The sequence below is a fragment of the Populus alba genome, chromosome 7 (genome assembly GCF_005239225.2).
Source record: "Populus alba chromosome 7, ASM523922v2, whole genome shotgun sequence".
Lineage (NCBI taxonomy): Eukaryota > Viridiplantae > Streptophyta > Magnoliopsida > Malpighiales > Salicaceae > Populus > Populus alba.
In genome coordinates this window covers 6,016,610-6,036,952 of record NC_133290.1, presented here as the reverse complement: position 1 = coordinate 6,036,952, position 20,343 = coordinate 6,016,610, and the positions used below count along the sequence as shown (strand labels likewise).

At 31.7% G+C, this 20,343-nt stretch overlaps 2 protein-coding genes across 5 annotated transcripts; one reads left to right on the top strand and one right to left on the bottom strand.

Annotated features, from left to right (window-relative positions):
- The first annotated feature begins 4,547 nt into the window (after positions 1-4,547).
- LOC118047842 (uncharacterized) lies at positions 4,548-6,085 on the top strand. The gene is made up of 2 exons (XM_035057246.2): positions 4,548-5,121; positions 5,260-6,085. The coding sequence occupies exons 1-2, from the start codon at positions 4,648-4,650 to the stop codon at positions 5,311-5,313; spliced, it is 528 nt and encodes a 175-aa protein (XP_034913137.1). The 5' UTR covers positions 4,548-4,647; the 3' UTR covers positions 5,314-6,085.
- A 3,866-nt stretch (positions 6,086-9,951) lies between these two features.
- On the bottom strand, positions 9,952-14,039 carry LOC118047755 (B3 domain-containing protein Os01g0234100). 4 transcript variants are annotated; one of them, XM_035057120.2, is made up of 7 exons: positions 13,765-14,039; positions 13,520-13,600; positions 12,637-12,668; positions 12,374-12,530; positions 12,072-12,278; positions 11,065-11,155; positions 9,952-10,962 (listed from the first exon to the last, which is right to left on the bottom strand). In XM_035057120.2, exons 1-7 carry the CDS (start codon positions 13,876-13,878, stop codon positions 10,199-10,201), a joined length of 1,446 nt encoding a protein of 481 aa, XP_034913011.1. In that variant the 5' UTR covers positions 13,879-14,039; the 3' UTR covers positions 9,952-10,198. The 4 variants fall into 4 exon arrangements, with proteins under 4 accessions (XP_034913011.1, XP_034913010.1, XP_034913012.1 ...); XM_035057119.2 differs by having other exon boundaries at positions 12,374-12,536; positions 13,765-14,038; XM_035057121.2 differs by having other exon boundaries at positions 12,374-12,536; positions 13,783-14,034.
- Positions 14,040-20,343: the final 6,304 nt, after the last annotated feature.

Here is a 20,343-nt window from a genome sequence, read left to right as displayed (position 1 = left end):
GGATTAATGATGGCATGCCGATCTGTGCAAGTTCACCATGTTTGAACTTTGTTCTTGAACAACATTTGTATGGAATAATTATTTCTTTTGATGTCCATTATCAAATAAATAATCCTGTTTCGATGTCATTTAATTTAACGTTTTCATTAACTCTTCGGAGAAATCAATTTTACTACGTAATTGCTCTTAGTGGAGATACCATGATCTCTGAGATTCTTGTGATCAGGTTACGCTTCTCAATACCAGGTCCAGCCTTTTGATATCCTCAGGCCTAACCATCATAAGCCCAAATTGGTAAATCATCTAGAAAGACATCGTAACCTTCGAATCCCTATCTATACCACCTCACCTTTCCCAGATCGCACGCATAAGAGAATGGTGCTTTTCTTATATACCAAGTACTTGTAATTCCTTTCATTATCATGGTTTTTTAAAGTAATTTTTTTTGTTTTGGCCATAAACATTTTTTATTTTATGACCAAATTGATAATCAATTACTTTTAATTTATTAAAAAATAATAAGATTAAAAGAAAAATTATCAAAGTTAAAAAAGGAGGTAAATGATTTTTTGATTCCTAATATGAGAGGTAAGATAAGAGAAAAAATATCGTTGGATTCTCATGAAAGAGAAAAAATAAATTTGGTTGGTGTCAATCTCAACCATGAAAAAATTGATCTTGATATCAATTAATTCTATTTGATAAGAGGGGTTAAAAAAAAAATTCTCCAAAAAATTCTCCTTCATCTCACTTGATGAAGTAAATTTGAGATTGAGAAATTTTTTTATTCAAGTTGACTTTTAGTTTTTGAACCAATTTTTTGCTAATTTGAGCTCATAAATTAGTTATTTATGTCTCTAAGGTTTTTTTTCATGATTTTAGGTCAAAAATTGATGAAAAGGGATTTCATTAATTTTTGACCTAAAACTGAGATGGTCCATTATGCATAATCTCATAGGCTCCTTTTTAAAGGATTATTTTATTGCTTAAATTAAAAAAAAAAAAATTTTTGTTTAACTGTTTTTATAAGCTCATGATCTAGTTTAACTTTGAGTTTTTTCATTACTTTTTTAAAATTTATTTTTGTTTTTAATTTTTTCCATCAACAATGGATTGGTTGAGAGCTGACCTTTGTATTTTGTTTTTTATTTTTTTATGGGATGATCTTGTTTTTATGATCTAAGTCGTGAATTTGACAAATTTATCTAAATCTACTCAAGTTGCTTTTTGTAAATTCTTTTTAAAATTGAATTTTTTTTTTATTTTTATACTTTAATATTTGGTTTATTAGAATTATATTTTCTAATTTGTTTTAATTTTTTTTAATGTTACCATATTCTTATGACTAATATCATGAATTTTATAGGTTTATTAGGACTGACCCAATCAATTTAATATGTTTCTATCTTAATATTTAAAAAATAAATCGTAAAATATATATCAGTTTTTGAATTTATCATTTTTTTCTTAAAAAACACGTTAAGAATATCATTAAATTTCTTTACTATTAGGCCAAGTGACTTGTTCATCAACGATATAGCAAGGGCAAGGGAACAGGTAAGTTGGATTGATGAATAGAATTTGCCTTGCCATCAGACAGGAGAATAAAGCAATGTCCACATGTACACCTCCGTACGCTATACAAGGTTAGATATATAATATACGTGAAACACTCTAGTAAATTAATAAAACAATTTTTATTCTTAAGTAAACTGTTTACACCAATAATTTATTTTTTCTCAAATCCAACATTTGGAAATCCGAAAAAGAAAAAAAAAAATCAAATGTACGAACGACGCTCTTCGAAATTAGGGTTGTCATCAATAAAAACCATAGGCTTTGATTGCTCCTATAATTCTTTCTTAATATCCGATTTTGAATCCCTATACTTTACATTATTTTGTGATTTAGTCCTTTCACTAATTGCTTGTTTCCTAAAATACCCTCTAGTTCTACTCAAAATTGCCACCATCAACCGCTACAAACAACACCGAGAAAGCATTTAAAAGGGGCAGCTCGGAATCTGAGAAAGATCTGATGGTCAACTGTACTTAAGCGACTAAAAAATAATCTCCGGAACCAGAAGTCCCAGCCTACAAGGGCAGAAGAAAGAGAGGCACCAAAACTACTCGTGGTCTGATTTAAGAGGTTTGACTGGTCTTCACTCAAGGCATCGGTCCGTGGGGATCCCGACACGTGGCAGAGCCGGATTCGTTTGAGGGATTGTAAAGGGTTTTAGCCATGTGAGTGACAACCATGTCCTTTGGGTACAAGTTAAATTAAAGAGACTACAATGTTGAAGTCCAGGCCTTCTTTTTATTCTTCCTGGCCTGGCCAGGCCTGCGCTGCACATGTTACTAAGACCTATCCCAGTGGTACAAAATGTCTCAGTGTACTTGCTGTCTTATTATCTTTATCTGTCTTCAAGATGCCACTCCCCTGCTTGGAGACCTCTCCTTGCCATTTCTATGGCATCTCTTGAGAGCCCGCCTCTATCGTATTTCTTAAGAAAATTCAGTTCTTTTTATATATATATATATATATATAATCAAATCCCTGAGCAGTTGATCGCCAAATTTGTTTAATTTAATCAGATCCCATATAAGAGGCGAAATCTCCAAATCCAAGAGTTGAATTTGTTGATTCCAGACCTTGCCAACTATTTTTTTCTATTTAATTATTAGATACTCAAAATATCTCTGCCTTTCATGTTGCCACTACATTTTCAGGACAAGTACTGCTCGTCCTCTGGACTCCTCTGCTTGCTGTTTAATTTTTATTTTTTTTAATACATAGAAAAAAGAAATTCAACAGCGAACAGGCTAGCCCAGAGGCCCAAGAGTACTTGTCCAGAGGCAACAGGCAAGTGACTGTATCCTTTCTTGCCTGTGGTTGCATGTGTAATGCCCCATTATTTCACAGAAGTTACAAGAACTAGCAAGCAACAGCAGAGGCTGGGTCTGGTAACTCCATTAATGTCTATAAATATCAACTCAACTTTGGTGGAGGACTTTACTCATGATCCATCGGTCATATATCAACTTCAATATCCATAAATTAAAACAAATAAAACAAAGTGATTGAGAGATGGGATTAGGGTTGAGGATAATGAAATTAAACCTGGACGGGTGTACTTAACTAAGCAAAGATAATCACTAGCTGGATGATATGCTTCATGGCTGCCACTTAATTAGTTCCTAATTACGAATAATTAATTAGACCCCCACTAGCTAGTTGTGTAGTGTTTGATTTACGAGATTTTCATAATGTTTCTATACCAATATTTTTTTGAAGGAAAGGGCTAAAGGGAGCTGATGATCACGTGGTCCCTTGATGGGTCGGTATCGATGGCCAGCTCATTCACTGCCTATTTACTTACAAGTCAAAGCTGGTCAAATTATCCAATGCATGCCACCCCAGCCCCTCTGGACTGCTCTATCACTGTGCTCCACTATTTCCATGACTCTCTTAGTTAGCTAAAAACAACCAGATAGAGCATTTACCCCCTTTATCTCTTAAACAAAGAAAGCTGTAGCACTGCATGCCAGCCATGGATACCGGCCATCTCCCTAAATCTGGCTACATGACAGCTTATTTTATCACGGCCCTCCATCATCTGTATCATTTACTCACTGTCCAGGCCATAAATGATTCTTATCTTTGCCTGTCTCTCCACATGCATGCATGCACTTCTTTTGAAAATGTGCATGTATACAAGATTTTTGATGAGCTAGAAAAGTGAGCCATCATGCATTGATGGCAAGAACATTGCTAAGATGGTAAGAAAATAGATAAAAAGAAAACTATTTCTATAAGTTTAAATCGGTAATCCTGTTTCCCCGCTCTCACCTCTTAATTAGTGTTAATGTTTTGATTAATTATTAATCCTACATAAAGGAGTGCTTTCGCCATTACCAGTAGCTTGAGAATATTGTGAGACATGTAACCCAGCAATGATCATCACTTAATAGTTAATGTAATTCCCAAATTATTTCTAGTTGTTGGTTTGTCATCTTTCACGAATAGGATCTTCCCAGATTTCTATTTTGGCCACATTGATAATTAAAGAAAATGGGGGCTTAAATTTTAAAATCTTTTTTTACAAATCTTCGTCAAAAAGAACACCTATCAATAAATCTCATTCTCAATTCAAAGAAACTTCGAGAGAAGTAATATTCAAACATTAAGTTTTTTTTTTTTAAAAAAAAAAACATGCATTAACGCCTACTGGTTGGCTCCTCCTATGAAGAGAGACTGCGTACTATTTTATTCACTGGCCAGTTTATTGTTTTAGAAAATGGTAGAAGAGAAGAGTTTCTTGGTAACTTCACCCACACGGGCCACATTCGAGGAAAACAGTAAAAAATACGGGATTGTAGATGGAGCTTCGAAACTGGTCATCATTGAATACCAATTAACATGTCATGACAAAACAAAAAATCACATCATGGATTCATGGTCATGCCATGCATGAATTCAAAAGTAAAAAACATATGACATGTTCTAGCTTTCTGGCTAGCCACCTCCCTCCTTAGATATAAATACAAACACTACTGGGTAGGTTGTAACAGTGTGTGAGGGTCCCCTATAGAATTTATTAGGGCTAAATATTTTTCTTTCTCATTTTACATGTTGTTTTGAAATCCCATGGCATGTTTAGACATGTACAACTCCGAGCACAAAGGTTATTGCCCTCCCATGAGCCCTAGAATCTCCTTCTCTAATGATTTTGTTGATTCCCAACAGATTATGAAGCAAGAAAGGAGCTCAAGAGAGACCCCGGTGTCCACTGACTTTGAATTCTCAGTGACAAACTACTCCATGATGAGTGCTGATGAGCTTTTCTTCAAGGGCAGGCTCTTGCCATTCAAAGATAATGGCAGCAACCAAATGCAAAGGACTATTAGAGATGAACTTCTTGTTGACGATGATCAGGATGATGAAGTTTCACCGAGGCCACCTAAAGGTTCTACAAGGTGGAAAGGGCTCCTGGGCCTAAAGAGAAGCCACATTGGTTCCAAGAAAGTTGATAAGAGTGAAGGGTCGATGGAGAGATCAGTTGGTGAAAGTAGAAGGTCCGGTTTTGTCCATGAGGAAGTGCAACATAGCAAGAGTTCACAGGTTAGAATATACATATATAAGAAAACTAGCTTGCAATTAACCATTTTCGTTTTTCATTTCAAAATTCTGAAAATAGAAAAGAAAACTTTCAGTTTTGTTTAGGGTTTATCCTGATTTAACTTTGTGTTATAACTGCAGGAGATTGTGAGTGAAGGAGGATCAAGTTGCAGAGACGTGGAGATTGGAATATAGTGAGTGATCTGTACTTTGTTTAGAGTGGAATGACATTAATTTTTTGGAAGAGGAAGATGATGGTGATTTTCTTCTATTTTTAGCAGGAGGTTTGGAAAAAAACTTTTAGAGATCTTAATTTGTGTTAGTTTGGTCGGTTATCAAACTTTGATTGACCTTAATTTCTCCTTTTGTTTTTTGAGCTCTGCTGTCCTTATCATCTCCTACAAGTTGGTGTTTTGGCTGTTTTCTTGTACAAAATGTTTGCAGTTGAAATATTGCAAGAATATTCCTCTTGTCCTCGTCTTCACCACTGCATCTCATCGATAGATCTGTCTGGGTTCACAAAAATATATGAACACCGAGAACATTTACTATCTCGTAATTTTTCTTGGGTTTTTCTAACTTCATTGAAGAAAAAAGAAGAAGAAGAATTCATTTTAATTTTTATAATTAGTAGAAATTAAAATTGTACCGTTTCTTTAGAATTCATGTCAATGATGGAGTTCAAACTTTCCTTTTCATTCTTGATATACTGTGGAAATGGAGTTTGGCACATGGATACCCCAACTTTCTAATAAATTCTATATATAAAAAAACAATATTTCTACTTCATCATGTTCTATCCTAATTTGTCTTCACTTGACTCCTTGTCCATACAAATGAGAGACTTCATAAGATTTATTATATTTTTTGTATTCTTCTCTCTTGGGATCTCGTGAAATCTCAATGGAGTTAATTAGAACTATTTTGTAACAAAAAAGAAAAACTACAGTAGTTTATTAGTGATATTTAAGCGAGAATGTGGTTGAGATTGTTTTTCAAAGTGTTTTTTACTAAAAAAACATGTTAATAATGTTATTTTTATTTTTTAAAAATTATTTTTGAGATTAGCACTTTAAAATGATTTAAAAACATCAAAAATATATTACTTTTAAAAAAAAAAATTTAAATTTTTAAAAAACATTTTAAAACCGTAATGCCAAACACTTTAAGATAGGGCTGGGGGCCAGATGATGAGCTCTATGCATATGACAGCTACATCCCGGCTGTTCATGCCGTAAGGTGCAGTTTCAACTTTGATCACTAACTACCCGAGTAATGGAAAATGGAACAATTTGCATATATTTGCCAATTATTTTATAGAATTAGATGTCGAACCGTGCGGGATCGATTTCTTTTTTTTTTTTTCAATAAGAAAAAAATGTTTGTAAAAAATATTAGAATTTCTTTTTTAAATAAAAAAAACTAATCCCATAAAAATAGTTGAGCTAACCTGGATTAAATCGCTAAATTTATAGCTCAAATAACGAGAGTAGTATAATCTGATAAAAAAAAATACAAAAACCTATTTTTTAATAAAAAAATGTTAAAAGATAAAAAAAAAATATATATATCTAAAAAAAAAAATGATGAGAATTCATATTAACTTTTCAAACTCATATCTAGTTTATTAGATTGAAAACATCATGCCTTAAAAAATCACAAAACTCAATCTCCAACCAATTAATATTAAATGATAAAATTAAAAAAAAAAACTATACAAAAGAATCCAAAACAATAAATAGCAATTAAAAAAAAATGAGGATTAACATTGAAATAGAAAATAAATTAAAGAACAACTATTTTTTTTTATTTAAGGGTGAAATTAAACCGATCAATTATTGAAAGATGGAATTAGAAAAAAATAATAATTAAACTATAAAAAGGATAAAAAAAATAAAGAAAATAGAATTAAATTACAAGAATGGGAATCAACATGAAAATAAAAAAATAAATTAGAGGAAAACTAAAGTTTTTTAATTGAAGGATTAAATTGAAAAGAAAAATCAATTTAATAAAAAGATATTTAAAAAATAAAATAAAAAATAAATTAGAGGACAACTACAAATTTTTTATCGAATTGTGAAATTGAAAAAACAATTAATTTAACAAAAGGAAAATTAAAAGAATAGGATTCAAATTTGAAATAAAAAATAAATTAGACAATTATGAATTTTTTTATTAAATTTTGAAATTGAAAAGAGAAATCAATTAACAAAAGGATTAAAAAATAATCAAAAGAATGAGAATGAAATTAAATATATATATATATATATATATATATATATATAAAAGAATGAGAATGAAATTTTTTTAAAAAATTAACATATCACTGATTAGAATTGAAGAACGAAGTCGAAAACAAATTAAAATTTTATAAAAAAAAACCTAGAACAAATATTATAAATCAAAAGAATAAAAACTAGAGTTGAACTTCTTAATAACTAAAGGGGTAACTCTTAAATTTTACATGGTTATTACAAAATTCAAGGGGATGTGATAGAAACAAAAGTATAAAGAAAGTGTCATAGCCACTACACTGATGCCAACATGCGTCACCCTAACAAGAAGAGAGCGACGTAATGCTTCCAATGACATGATGGAATATAGGTTTTGGCTGATGGAAAATGTCGTACATGTTGCCTCAAGGCTTTAAACACTTCCCACATGCGCCACTCACTTTACTTTTTCAATTCTATTTTATATTTGTTCAAAAATAAAATTATTTTTTAACTAACCTAATAATAATGGAAAAATCAATGTGGAAATATGAAAGCGCCTTAAATTCTAGTTTTATTTTTATTTTTTTACTATGCTTTTAAAGTCTGAAAAGACTTGTTTGTCCCTAAAAAAATTGGAATAGATTAATGGATCTCGTGAAAAAAATCTAGTGACGTAATAGCTAGGTTAAAGATTTTGGTAGGAATTGTAAATCCATCATTTCACGACTCCAGGGTGAATATTGTTATCTAGAGTTTTATTAACTTTTGTTAATGTGGTGTTTCAAACCACTTGTCATAAATCCACCTTTTTTATTTATGTCTATTAGTGATCAATTCAAAATTCAATATGACATTATTATCTTTAATAACAACTTTGATGTTTTCTTCTGGCAGCAAACCTCTCTGATTATCATACCAAAACCATCTTAAAAAATTCTTTTAGTGTAAGGAATAATAGGCTGGTCTATTAAGTTCTTTTTTAGTTTTACTTCTTTAGTATCTTTTTGCTTCAAAAAACTCTTTTAGAGTATTAAAATATTCTTTACTATCGTGAAAGAATTCTTGTGGATCCTAATTTATAACAATTTTTGGATTTTTTTTCAACCCTTAAACTCCTCAATGACATCTTAAACTTCTTCACATTTGATTTTAGTGGTTAATTCTAATCCATAAAAGAACTACAATCATAAAAAATTTCAATTTCAATATAGCATATTCTTCTAGTCAAGAGGTTTGCCTTTCTTGTTCTTGTTTTTGAAACATATTCTCACACTAACTATGAATATAGTGATCATCACCCTCATCATAATTGTCTAGGTTTTTAACTATCAATTGAAGGGTTAATTTTACAAACTATCTCTGCAATTCTTCTATCATGAGTTCTTAAAATATCTTTTTTTTTTCAAGATGAAACATTCTCATCCTTTCATGAGCACATCATATTTTATGATATTTAATTTTTAGCTATGATTATTTAAGAACACACAACAAACAATTAATCACTAGAAATTATTGAGTTTTAATACTACAAAAGCAATTAGACATAAGGTATAGGAGTCAAAGAACAAGGAAGACATAATTTTCAAAAAAATAAAAAAAAGATCACACAACAATCTTAATTCATATTTCTATTACTAAATAATTCTCTTCTAATAGTTAATTGCTCCAACAAACAAGTGTCACAATCTCTTAAATATGCCTTAACTATTTTGCTAGATGAACAAGTTTTAAGCACCCGCACCAACATTCCCAAGTCAACTATTCATTAAAATTCTTCTTGTTAGGTGTGGCCCTTGACACGGTGGAAGGCAATAGATACATATAGAATGCCTTTTTATTTTTTATGTTTTAAAAGTATTTTTAAAAAAATTTAAATTTTTTTTATTTACTTTAAATTAATATATTTTTAGTGTTTTCAAATCATTTTGATGTGTTGATATAAAAAATAATTTAAAAAAACAAAAAAAAACATTATTAATATGTATTTTAATATAAAAAATTATTTGAAAAGTAATTATAACCATACTGTCAAACAAACTTAGAAGAGGTTATGTCCACTAGCAGGTGAAAGGATTCTGGTATATCTAGGGATGCAATTACACAAATTGAAACCTGATAATTCCAATTGACTTTTCATGATACCATATACAATTCCGAGCAGATAAAGGAGGATAAATTTGTAGTTGTTTCCTTGGAGGAAATTTTTGATAAACTTCAATATTGCCTGCACGTCATCCAGTAACTTGAAGAATGAAGATCGAAGATAATGAAATGAAGGGCAGACAGCAAGTAATGGAGCACCGGTGAGTTTATGGCTCGGCCATCCTTTCTGCTTGCTTCCTGCCAACATCTCGAGGGAAGACGAGGAGCACAGACGGTAGTGGACAGCATCTTGAGCCCTGCTTATTGACCAAATTCTACAGGGAAAGTAGAGCATCAAGTCCACCTAAATGCAAATCTTTTAAAGAGAGCAACGAGATTCTTCACAACCTACAGCCGGCCTAGCTAAAACGTCCATTCTCTCTTTTATTCTTTGTTTTTGTTGAACAAGCAAAGAACATAAACTTGCATGAGTGTCCTGCTCTTCCAAGAAATCTCAAGTTCGAAACTCTCAGAAGGAAAAAATAAAAAACATAAGGGATGGTCACGGGCTACTCAATGTACATGCACCATCTTCCAAGAAATGGCAACATATGACGTCCTAGATTGTTACAACATTGTTTTCATATAAATTCCTAAAAACGTTGAAAGTCACAGCATTGTCCACATTATAAATCTTAAACCAAACACGTTACAAAAGCTGTTTATAGTAACCAGGGAGAAAAAAGAAAAGGCACTGATGATAATAGGCGACAAATACATCACCACGGAGCAAGAACCTGTTCTTGAAACTTGAGCTCATAGCCTTCAGCTTTGGACTTGAGCCTTTCAACATCAGCACCATATCTTTCATAGGTTTCCTTCAATTCCACAAGCTTTGCTTCAAGATTTCTTATCTCATCTTCAGTTCGCACTCGTTTGAATCTAGCTTCTATATACCTCCTTGTTTTTGTGGCGCCTTCAGAATCGAAGGCAAGGCTTAAAAGGAGACCTAGCTTGGCGCGTAAAAATCCAACATTCATGCCAAATAGCTCAGAAGCCTTCAAAGCCTTGTCCCAAGTAGCAAATTCATCGCGTGAGGTGTTAAGAGTACAAGCTCTCATTGCATCAGCAATATTAACAGTTTCAGAAATTATCCCAGCAATCAGCTTAAGATTAACTCCTTTGATAAGATTGTCATGAAGGAATGCATTCTGACTGCAGCAGAGTTTGTAGTACTTATTCCGAATGTCTTCTGAAAGTTCCGAATCTAAAAGTAACCCATCAACCAGAATGTTGAAATCCTCAAAGCTTTTGATGTCTCTAAATTGAACAGCAGGTAACGATAACTTGAAACCTTCTAGAACTTCTGAACCAACCTCTTCACTATCATTTTCAGATTGCTCGGCAGATGGGCCAGCTTGCAGGACTGATGGTCTTGGTTGGCCGGACTTCTTATTCTTCTTTTGAACAATAGCTAGAGGAAGAGACCTGGGACGCTTCCTCTTTGAACTTTTACAAGCAGTAGTGCCCCTTTCGGCGTTATCTTTTTTTACCAAGTTAGACACCCAGATGCAACAAGGAAATATTAAAAATTAACATACACAGGAAACCAAAAATTGCAAGACAGAGCCATTACCCAACTTGCCTGCAATGTTTTGTTTAATTTGAGCATCCAAATTCAGCAGACCTAGAGCTCCATCCACTTCAGTCAAATCATTTGCCCTTATTACGTACACCTGCATCGATGAATCAGATACTTGTCATGAAGGGGGTGACTCCAAAAGTAAAGCTTCAGAAAAAAGAAATTGCATGTCCTCATGATTTGCACCACTTATATTGCTGGAATCAGACAAAGTGGAAAGTTAACAATTTGGCTGTATTGAACAAGGGAAAGCTGTTACTCCTTCAATAGAACTCAGTAGGTAGGGCAGGTCATGACACCAAACATAGTATTGGACATCTTCAATTCGAAGTTGCTGTGTTAGTTAAAAATACCTTAATGCTATTGGCTAGTAAAACTTCAAGTGTTAACTTATATTTCTGACAGAAGTTACTCTCCAAAGGTATTATTTATGTATTGTAGGTGGGGAGGCACTTGGTATTAGACTTTCAAAAGGTTTGTCAAAGGTGAACTCAAATACTTGACTGGGTTCGAAAAAAGTTGGACTTCAAACATCAAAGTGAGTTTTACCCTTTTTACATAGCCTGCAGATGATGAAAAATGCACCAAATGAACCTGGTGAGGCAGTAGTGAAGTTAATTTTCCCCCCCCCCCCTGTATTGTGTTTTTCATGATCCAGTCCCACAAGGATTATGGTCATTTGTCCTGGCACTCTCTTGTCAAATCAGATATGATGTGAGTTATTTCCATAATTCAGCCTTTATTCCACAGAATAAAAAAGACAGTTCCTAGTTTCCCAACATGAATCATTCTCCCACCAACCAAAAGGCAGATTATAAATCATTCCCCCCATGTTCTAAAGTATTTTCTACACTTATGAACACAAGGAGTCATGCAGATCACATTAAATGTAGTAATTTCTATGTTTTTGCCATTGTATCATTCTACCTTCTAACCCAAACACATACCATATAATGAGTGCTGAAAGAAAAGGTCAGCATATGAAAACAACAATCAATTCAAACCATCACCTTAAATGTGCAAGATTCGATTAATTGAAAGACCAATACATCCCCCTCAAACAATCGGTGTGCAACACAGAACTGTCTCCAACCAGCACTCAAGCCTGTCTTATATGCAATGTATTTCATCTTGAATTCCTTCCCACATTCATCTTGCAATGTCACAGTAGCATCCACATGTGGTAAATGTGCTCTACAGAATTGTCCAGGAAGCCCCTGTTGTATGAAAATAACCGTCATAGCATATGTAAGCCCTGTTTCTTTGGGAGGTTATCAACCAACTCAAGCTCAAGCAATGTTGTTGCTCTTACCATCCAAAAACAACTAGCAACATGTGATCTGACCAACGATTTCACAAAGCTAGGGAATGCTGGTTCTAGATTGGATTGGACCTCTTCTGCCCGAATCAAAGCAGATGACCTAGTTTCTCCAACAGTGTTTGATCTTTCAACTGGAGCCCTATTCTGCCTACAGCTTCAGCAAAAGCAGAAACAAATGGATCACAAGTTAGATTTTCAAAAGCCAAACAGCTAAGACTTAAATAAAAGAAAGGCATAGTCTATTCCTCACTGACCAGATACACTTCCCTGCATGACCTGATATCACCTGTTCAAGAATTTATCACAGTTCTTGTTAGTATACAACTGAGAGCAACATATAACACTAGCTAGTTATGGTCCTGAAGAAGCGAGATACTGAGTGGAAAAGTTTACAAACAATCCTGCATCTAAGCATTTAAGTGCTCTCAAGTCTCTAATCAGCATTCGTGTAGTTGCAAACCCAAGACTAACAATCCCCCATGTACAACTTGAGGAGCAATACCATCACTACACTCATTGTAATAGAGAGCTAAAGTCATCTAGATTAATTTTGGTTGACAAAATAAGAATGACATAAAACATGCCACAAGAAAGGCTAAAAACCAAAAGTCAGACATCGGCAGGAAACAAAGTTCCAGAAGTCAATTCCACCTGAATTATATCAGTTGCAGAAAATCCCAGCTGCATAGATGTATGGGTCCAATTAACTTGCAAATGAGGGGTTAGTTGATTTAGTTGAGCTCAGTAGATGACTAGATGGGTAATAGTTTTGTAAGAAAAAAAAAAAACATTGCAGGATGAGACAGACTTTATCTATAACCAGTCTAGTTAAACAGGCAGCCATATTGTAGCCAATGCCTTTCATCTGAGAAGAAGGAAAGGAAATGGAAAACAAAAAGGGACAACAACTCTGTCCCCGACAGGAAAAGGCTCATATCCATGTCCAAAAAAAAAAAAAAAACTAGAGAAAACACCTTGTCTTACATCAAACAATTAGATGGCAAATCGCTAATGTAGTGATACTATCAGCAAGAACTACAAAATATCCCATCTCCCCTACTTGTCAGGCAGGCATTACATTCCTCACCTAAAACTAGAGGAGCTAAGCAACAGCATAACAGGAAGTTCTTAACTTACAAACTTAAGTTTGGAATCCGAATATCTTCTCTTAATCTTCAGACGCTTAGCAGTTGTCTCCATCGGACTCTTCTGCTTACCCTGCCAACATTTAACATCCAAAATCACATCTTAATCACCTATTTCAAAAGGAAAAGAAAAAAAGCGAGATCTGAGGCGTCAGGCGGTGTTATTCTGTTAGAAACCAAGAGGATGAAGATAGACAGGAAGAGAAACAGAAAAATCGAGGAGGAAAGAGAGAGAACTAATTGAGCGAGAATTACGTCTCCGTCTTCCACATATTTCCGGTTCTCTTCATGAAACGGCTGCGGTTTAATCAAATCTGTTTCTTCAACTTCTTTCTTCACTCTTCCGCTCATGATTTCTCACCCAAATTTCTGAATAACAACCACAGGATTCGATCGAAGCCAAACCCCTGCCTTGCCTAGCCTTGTCCTGGAAAATGATTTTTTTTTTCGCAACAAAATCGTTTTTGTTAGCGTAATCCGACTGGAAAAGGCCGCAAAACGACTCCTTAACTGTCTAAATAATGTCGTTTTGGCCAGGTCTTCACCTTTTTTTCTTCCACGTGGTTTTCACGTGGATTGCTGGATTCTTCATGCTTCATTTGTTAGTGTGCCTGCACAATTTGCTGGATTTCGCATGATGGTTTTAATTTTTTTTCTTTGATATATTGATATTAGGCGTATCTTTATTTAATTAACCTATCTTATACATCCTATCAAAAAAAAAAAAAAAAAAAACTTTGATATTTTTTTAAAAATGTAAAATATATATATATATATATATATATATATATAAAATAACACCTCAATAGTTTATAAAAAGATTAAAACTAAATCTAAATTTAAGCGCAAAAAGTAATTAAAATTTTATTATGGTATAAAAATTATATTTTTTATAATATAAAAAATATAAGACAGTTATTTCTTACCGCATTAATAATATTATCATTAATTTTATTTATCTTGGTGTAAGGATCATATTTCTTTTGTTATAGCTTCTTAAATAACCTCTCTTTTTTTAATGAGGAAACATCATCACCCTATCTTATTACTTGAATACTTTAAAACGACATTGTCTATTGACAACTTCCTTGTAATTGACATTAATTTTCAGCATCTTCTTCCTTACATCTTCTAACATAGTTTGTTTATCCATAGTCATCTTAATCTTATGAACTGGTAAGAGATCTATCATATTCCTAAGAAAATATCAATTGTTTTTTTTTTTCATCTCAAGTAACTAGCCAAACCTTCTTTATGCAAATTCTAAATGACTTTCTCTTAAAATGTAAAACAACAAATGAAAAATTGATTATTTCTTATTGAGAACCCATCATAATTATGAAAGTCATCAACGACAAATTCTCACTACAACAATTTTCTCATAACTCACTAAAATTTTCATCATACTTATGAAGTTCTTTCACACAATTGAATCTAATGATCGCTCCTTTTAAAGTAACCACCAATGCTACTCTTATACTCAAAGTATTAACAACTCTATTATAAAACTCCAATTGTATGTATAATTTTGATTAAATTCATAGAGGACATCTTAGTGGAATAATGTGTAAAAAAGGTGAAATAGAAAAACAAGTCGCCAACTAGTTTTATAATAAATAGAAACCCTAACTAGTTTTTTATAGTTTATAGGTAAGAAGCTGATTATGCCAAATAAAAGATAAAAATCACCCAAAGCTTTGTGTTCATTTATTATGATGATAATACCTTTTGTACTTACATACTAAGAATTTACCTAAATTTTTATGTGCTTTTTGTATTGATGGTAAGAGGCTATGTGACCTAAGACAATGATTTAGGACTTAAGCCAGGCTACTAATCTTAATCCTCACTTTTAGAATACAAGCATTAAACCTAAAAAGGATGGTGGATGATAAATTAGATTTTGGATTATTTCTCATGTTATATAAAAAATAAGCTTGAGGACCACTATTCGCTCTTAATAGGTCTATGTAGGATAGCGTCGATGTGACTTAAATTCTCTCACCACATTAAGGAAGAATGTCACTCAGCACATGAAAATAGTTTCGCATGAATAAAAAAAATTGTCATTTTTTTTATTTTATAATTATAAGGAGTATGTATTAAATGTTCCTACTATCCACTTGTCAATGTCTTTGAACAACAATCAAATGGTTTATTTATCTCAGGGTGGCTTCACTGATAATAACACAATTATTACATAACAAAATTACAGAAGAAAAATGTTGTAGTGTGCAGCGTAGCAGCGATCATCCTCTGGGATCAGGATGGTCAGGAATGATTTAGATGGAAAGGACAAGAAAATCTTATTTTTTATCCGTAGAAAAATAAATAAAAGTTACCACCTAATATTTTAGTTATTAGAAACCTTAGTTAGTCTTAGAGTATGGGAAAGAAGATTGATTATGTAAAGGGAAAAGTATTAGTACTCCTAATACAACTTACCTAATATAAACTAGGAAAAGCCAATGGATTCTTGTTCTTTATCAATAGGAAAAAAAAAAAAAAAAACAGGGAGGGGGGCGGATGAGAATCACTACCTAATATTTTGGTCACTAGGAACCTTAACTAATCTTAAAGTATGGGAAAAAAGATTGATTGTGTAAAGAGAAACTATTAGCATGTCAATATGACTTACTTGAGATAAAACATTTTCTTTATTTATTTGATATAAACTAAGAAAAAAAATTGTGTTTTCTAATAGATGGTCTATATAAGATTTAAGAAAAGTCTTCATCAATAAAGAGGTCTTTATTTTATCAGATTAAAAACCTAACCGTTCTAATGATAATAAAAAAATAAAATGTCTTTTTATTTAATATCATGATTATATCTTACGTATAAGTTCATAATTTTGCGTATTAAAAGAAATAAAATACAATTTTTTGCTATTTTTGTATAAGACCAAATCCTTTGGAAATTTACAAAGTTGTTGTAAATCCATGCAATATTTTTAAAAATACATGTCAAATTATTTTAGATTTTTAAAAAAAAATATATATTTATATATTTTTTAGGCTTTGTTTGGCAAAACTCATTTTTTCATTTTTTGTAATAAAACTACAAAAAATAGACTTACAGGATGTTTTCCAAACACATTCATAGCAAACAAACATAAGGCTTTAAATTGACCCAATTTGTTTTTGGCCCGACTTGACCAGGTTGACTCAACTTGGTTGACCCAAAATCTTTGGTTTAATAATAAACCAAACCAAAGATCTTGGTTGACCAAAAAAAACAACCTGAAAACAAAACCAAACCGAAAACATATAAAAAATTTAAAAGAAACACAAAAATTAAAGAATTTTTGAACAAAATAGATCAAACACCCCAAAAGATGAAAAAACCCAAGAACAATCAAGAACATTCAAACCAAAAACCCAACAACATGAACTCAAATCTAGACATATTTCATGAAATCAAAAGCACATAAAGGTTGTAAATCATTCAAGGATTAGGAATTAAGAGTTTATTAACCTCAATTATCATTAAATCATCACAATTTGGCCAAAATAGGTTTCGGTTCAAAACCAAAACACTATAATTAAAAACTATTTAAGCATGCTATTGATGCGAAGAAACACTAAATTATTGGTTAATCGTGCATAATGAAGGTGTATGTGCAAAGAAATATACCAAAAGTTTCCCAAATCTAGTGTCTAAAGCAATTTTTTTTTTTCTAAGAACACGAAGAACATTAACCAAAACCCAACAAAAAAACCAAGCCATGAAGCACCCACTGCCAAGCCCAGAAATGGGCATTTTTTGCCTTTTAAAGCATTTTTTTTAATTTTTTTTTATCCCAAGTTACAATATCATACAAAAACATGTTTGAATCTAAAATTAACAGGAAAAAAAAAATCAAAATCTAGCATGTGATACCAAATCCAAAAATTAACAATCTAAAACAACCTATATATTCATATATTCATGCAACATGGATTCAAAATTGGTTTTCTGAACCTATTTTGAGCATGAATATGCTTAACAAGCTAAGAATAAACTCTTCTGCTTTAATATGCATAACTTAAGTTAAATCAAAGCTATAACAATATTTATATATCAAAAAAATTAAACAACAAATTTAATACGTCAAAAACATTTAAAAAAACTTTAAAATAACTTCATTATATAGAAATTACAATAACAAAAAGGTGAAGGCAACATTACTTATTAAGCATTCCAACCTCTTTTCTATGCTTGTAAATATATATATATATATATATATATATATATAAAAAATAAAAAAACAACAACAAAAGTAGGCCATAAAGGTATAATTAGAACAAATACTCTCTCTTTGCTTTCTTTTGAAAGGTTTTACCACTCACAACCTTACTTCCCTTTTCAGAGCTTAAGAAAAATTAGAACAAATATCTCTCTTCCACCCCTTATAAATAAAGATGGATTCCATGCAATGAGGGAAGAGAAATCAAATGCCAAAGTTGAAAAAAAAAAAAAAAAACCTCTCGTGATTTCCCCCCTGCCATTGTTATTATTCCTCTCTCTCCACTCCGCTGTGTTCTTAGCCACTCCAACGTCACCCACGTCGTGACCAATAATGAACTAACCTCCTCTACCAACTCATCTTCCTTTCAGCAACGATAGTAGCTGCCAACACCGCCAGTTTCTTCCTCTCCATCCATGCAATAATTCCTAGCTGCAACACTAGGAGTAACTCCAATAGCTACTCAGTCACACCAGCCACTAGGAACGCCACCAGTAGCTCCCCTTCTCTACGTTAGGTAGTCTCCTTCTCTCTTCTTCTTCTTCTTTCCCCCTCCCCCTCGTTGCTGCTACGTGCAGAATTCATTGTGCATGTAACAACTAAAATAATTAACATGGTTGCTAAGCGAGGCCAATGACCATGTGGGCCGTGTGTTGGACCTGTTTCAGCCCAACCCAGAAAAAAAAAAAAAAAGAGATGAGAAGGCTTTTGGGCTACCAATTGTCCCAATCAGATTGAGTCGGGTTAGACTTGTTTCAACCCAGCACAGATGGCTAGGCCAGGTTCAGCCAAATATATTTCATAATAATATTAATAAAAAAAAATTTAAATTTTTTAAAAGGTATTTTAAAAATATTTATGGTCTCTCACATGTTTTTTCAATAATTTTGCATAATATCAGACTGTAGACTTACACTATAAGATACAAACCCGATATTAAAATTATTTGGTTTCCTCTAAAACTTCAAAAAAAAAAATAAATAGAAATTTAAAAAATAAATCTTCATTAAAAAAAAAAAAGTTTTGTTTTCGTGTATAAAACCAAATCGTACAAGTTTTTCATGCATATTTTCAAAAAAGATAAAATCGTATTTTAATCATGTTTTTAAAAGTATAAAATGAATATAGTAACTAGTTTATGATTATTCATTAAGATTTGACAAAAAAAATCATAACAATTCCTATTCAAAATGTTAGAATTAGTTATATTTAGAAAATAAATGCGATGTTAAATTTTAGAACTTAAAACAGTTAGGATTTAAATCAATAAGGTAAAGACTTTTTCACAAAGAAAAATTTACCTTGAATCTTAGATAATACCAAAAATAAAAACATGACCTAAAAAAACAATATAGCTTAATTTAGGTAGAGTGCACTATAATCAATGTATCTTTTCTCTTGCACAACTAATTTTATACCCAAACTTTATAATTAATGTGTTTTTTTCTTGCACAACGAATTTTATACCCAAATTTTCTTATATTATAAATTTTCTAGTAACAATTATATTAATTATATTAGGTGGTAACTTCTAAATTTTATAATAACACCCAAATCCCTTTTTCTTTCAATATATTTTCAGGAGACAAACCTACCGTCATTCTCGACGGCTCGACAAGCATCACCATGTGATTAAACTTGTATGGTCGGTTTTTACTTCATTTTTTTCCCTGACAAGAGTGGTGCCTCAGCAGCCTTAAGTAATGAAATCACCCGACCACATTAGGTATTCTTGGACTGGCCTTATAGGTTGGGTTTTTATTTAATGGGTTGGGTTTTTAGGTTTTTTTTTTTTTTTACGATGACTATGAATGACAATTTCACTACTATTTTTTTGTTATTTTGTTACGTTATCAATTAGGTGGGAATTAACGGCTTGACGGATTAGATATTATTTTATATATTATTTTATTATCAACCAGCTTGACAAATTACATTCAAATAATGAAAGTAGATAAATTCATTCTTTTGTTTTTTGATCATGTTGGAAATATAATAAATTATAATTTAAAATATTTTTTATTTGAAAATATATTAAAATAATATTTATTTTATTTTTTAAAAATAATTTTTGATATCAACACATCAAAATAATCTAAAAATATAAAAAATTATTTTAATAAAAAAATTAAATTTTTTTAAAAAATATAATTTTAATGATATTTCTAGATATTACCTGGTCAAGTTTCCACCTGTCTCACTAAACGAATGGCAAATTTATTGAATAAAGTAATTAAGTATCCCAAAGTCCCGCATTAAAGAATAATATCGTTGTTTAACGTATATACTCACCATGCAAGTTCTTTATAAATAGTGTTCTGTTGTTGTTAAGGAATATAAGAGATGAAAACATGGATATATTTTTTGTATTGAATATATTAAAATTTATTTTAAAAATATATTTATTTTCTATTTATATTTCTTCTACCAAATACTTTTATATTTTTTTTCTATAGTATGATATGATATTAATCAAACAAAACATACTTGTAGCCAAGTTTTCCAAAATGAAGTCTAGTTAGAAAACTATAGAGTTGAACATTGCACCTATCTAATCAAATATAAAAAAATATGGCCATTGCACCTAT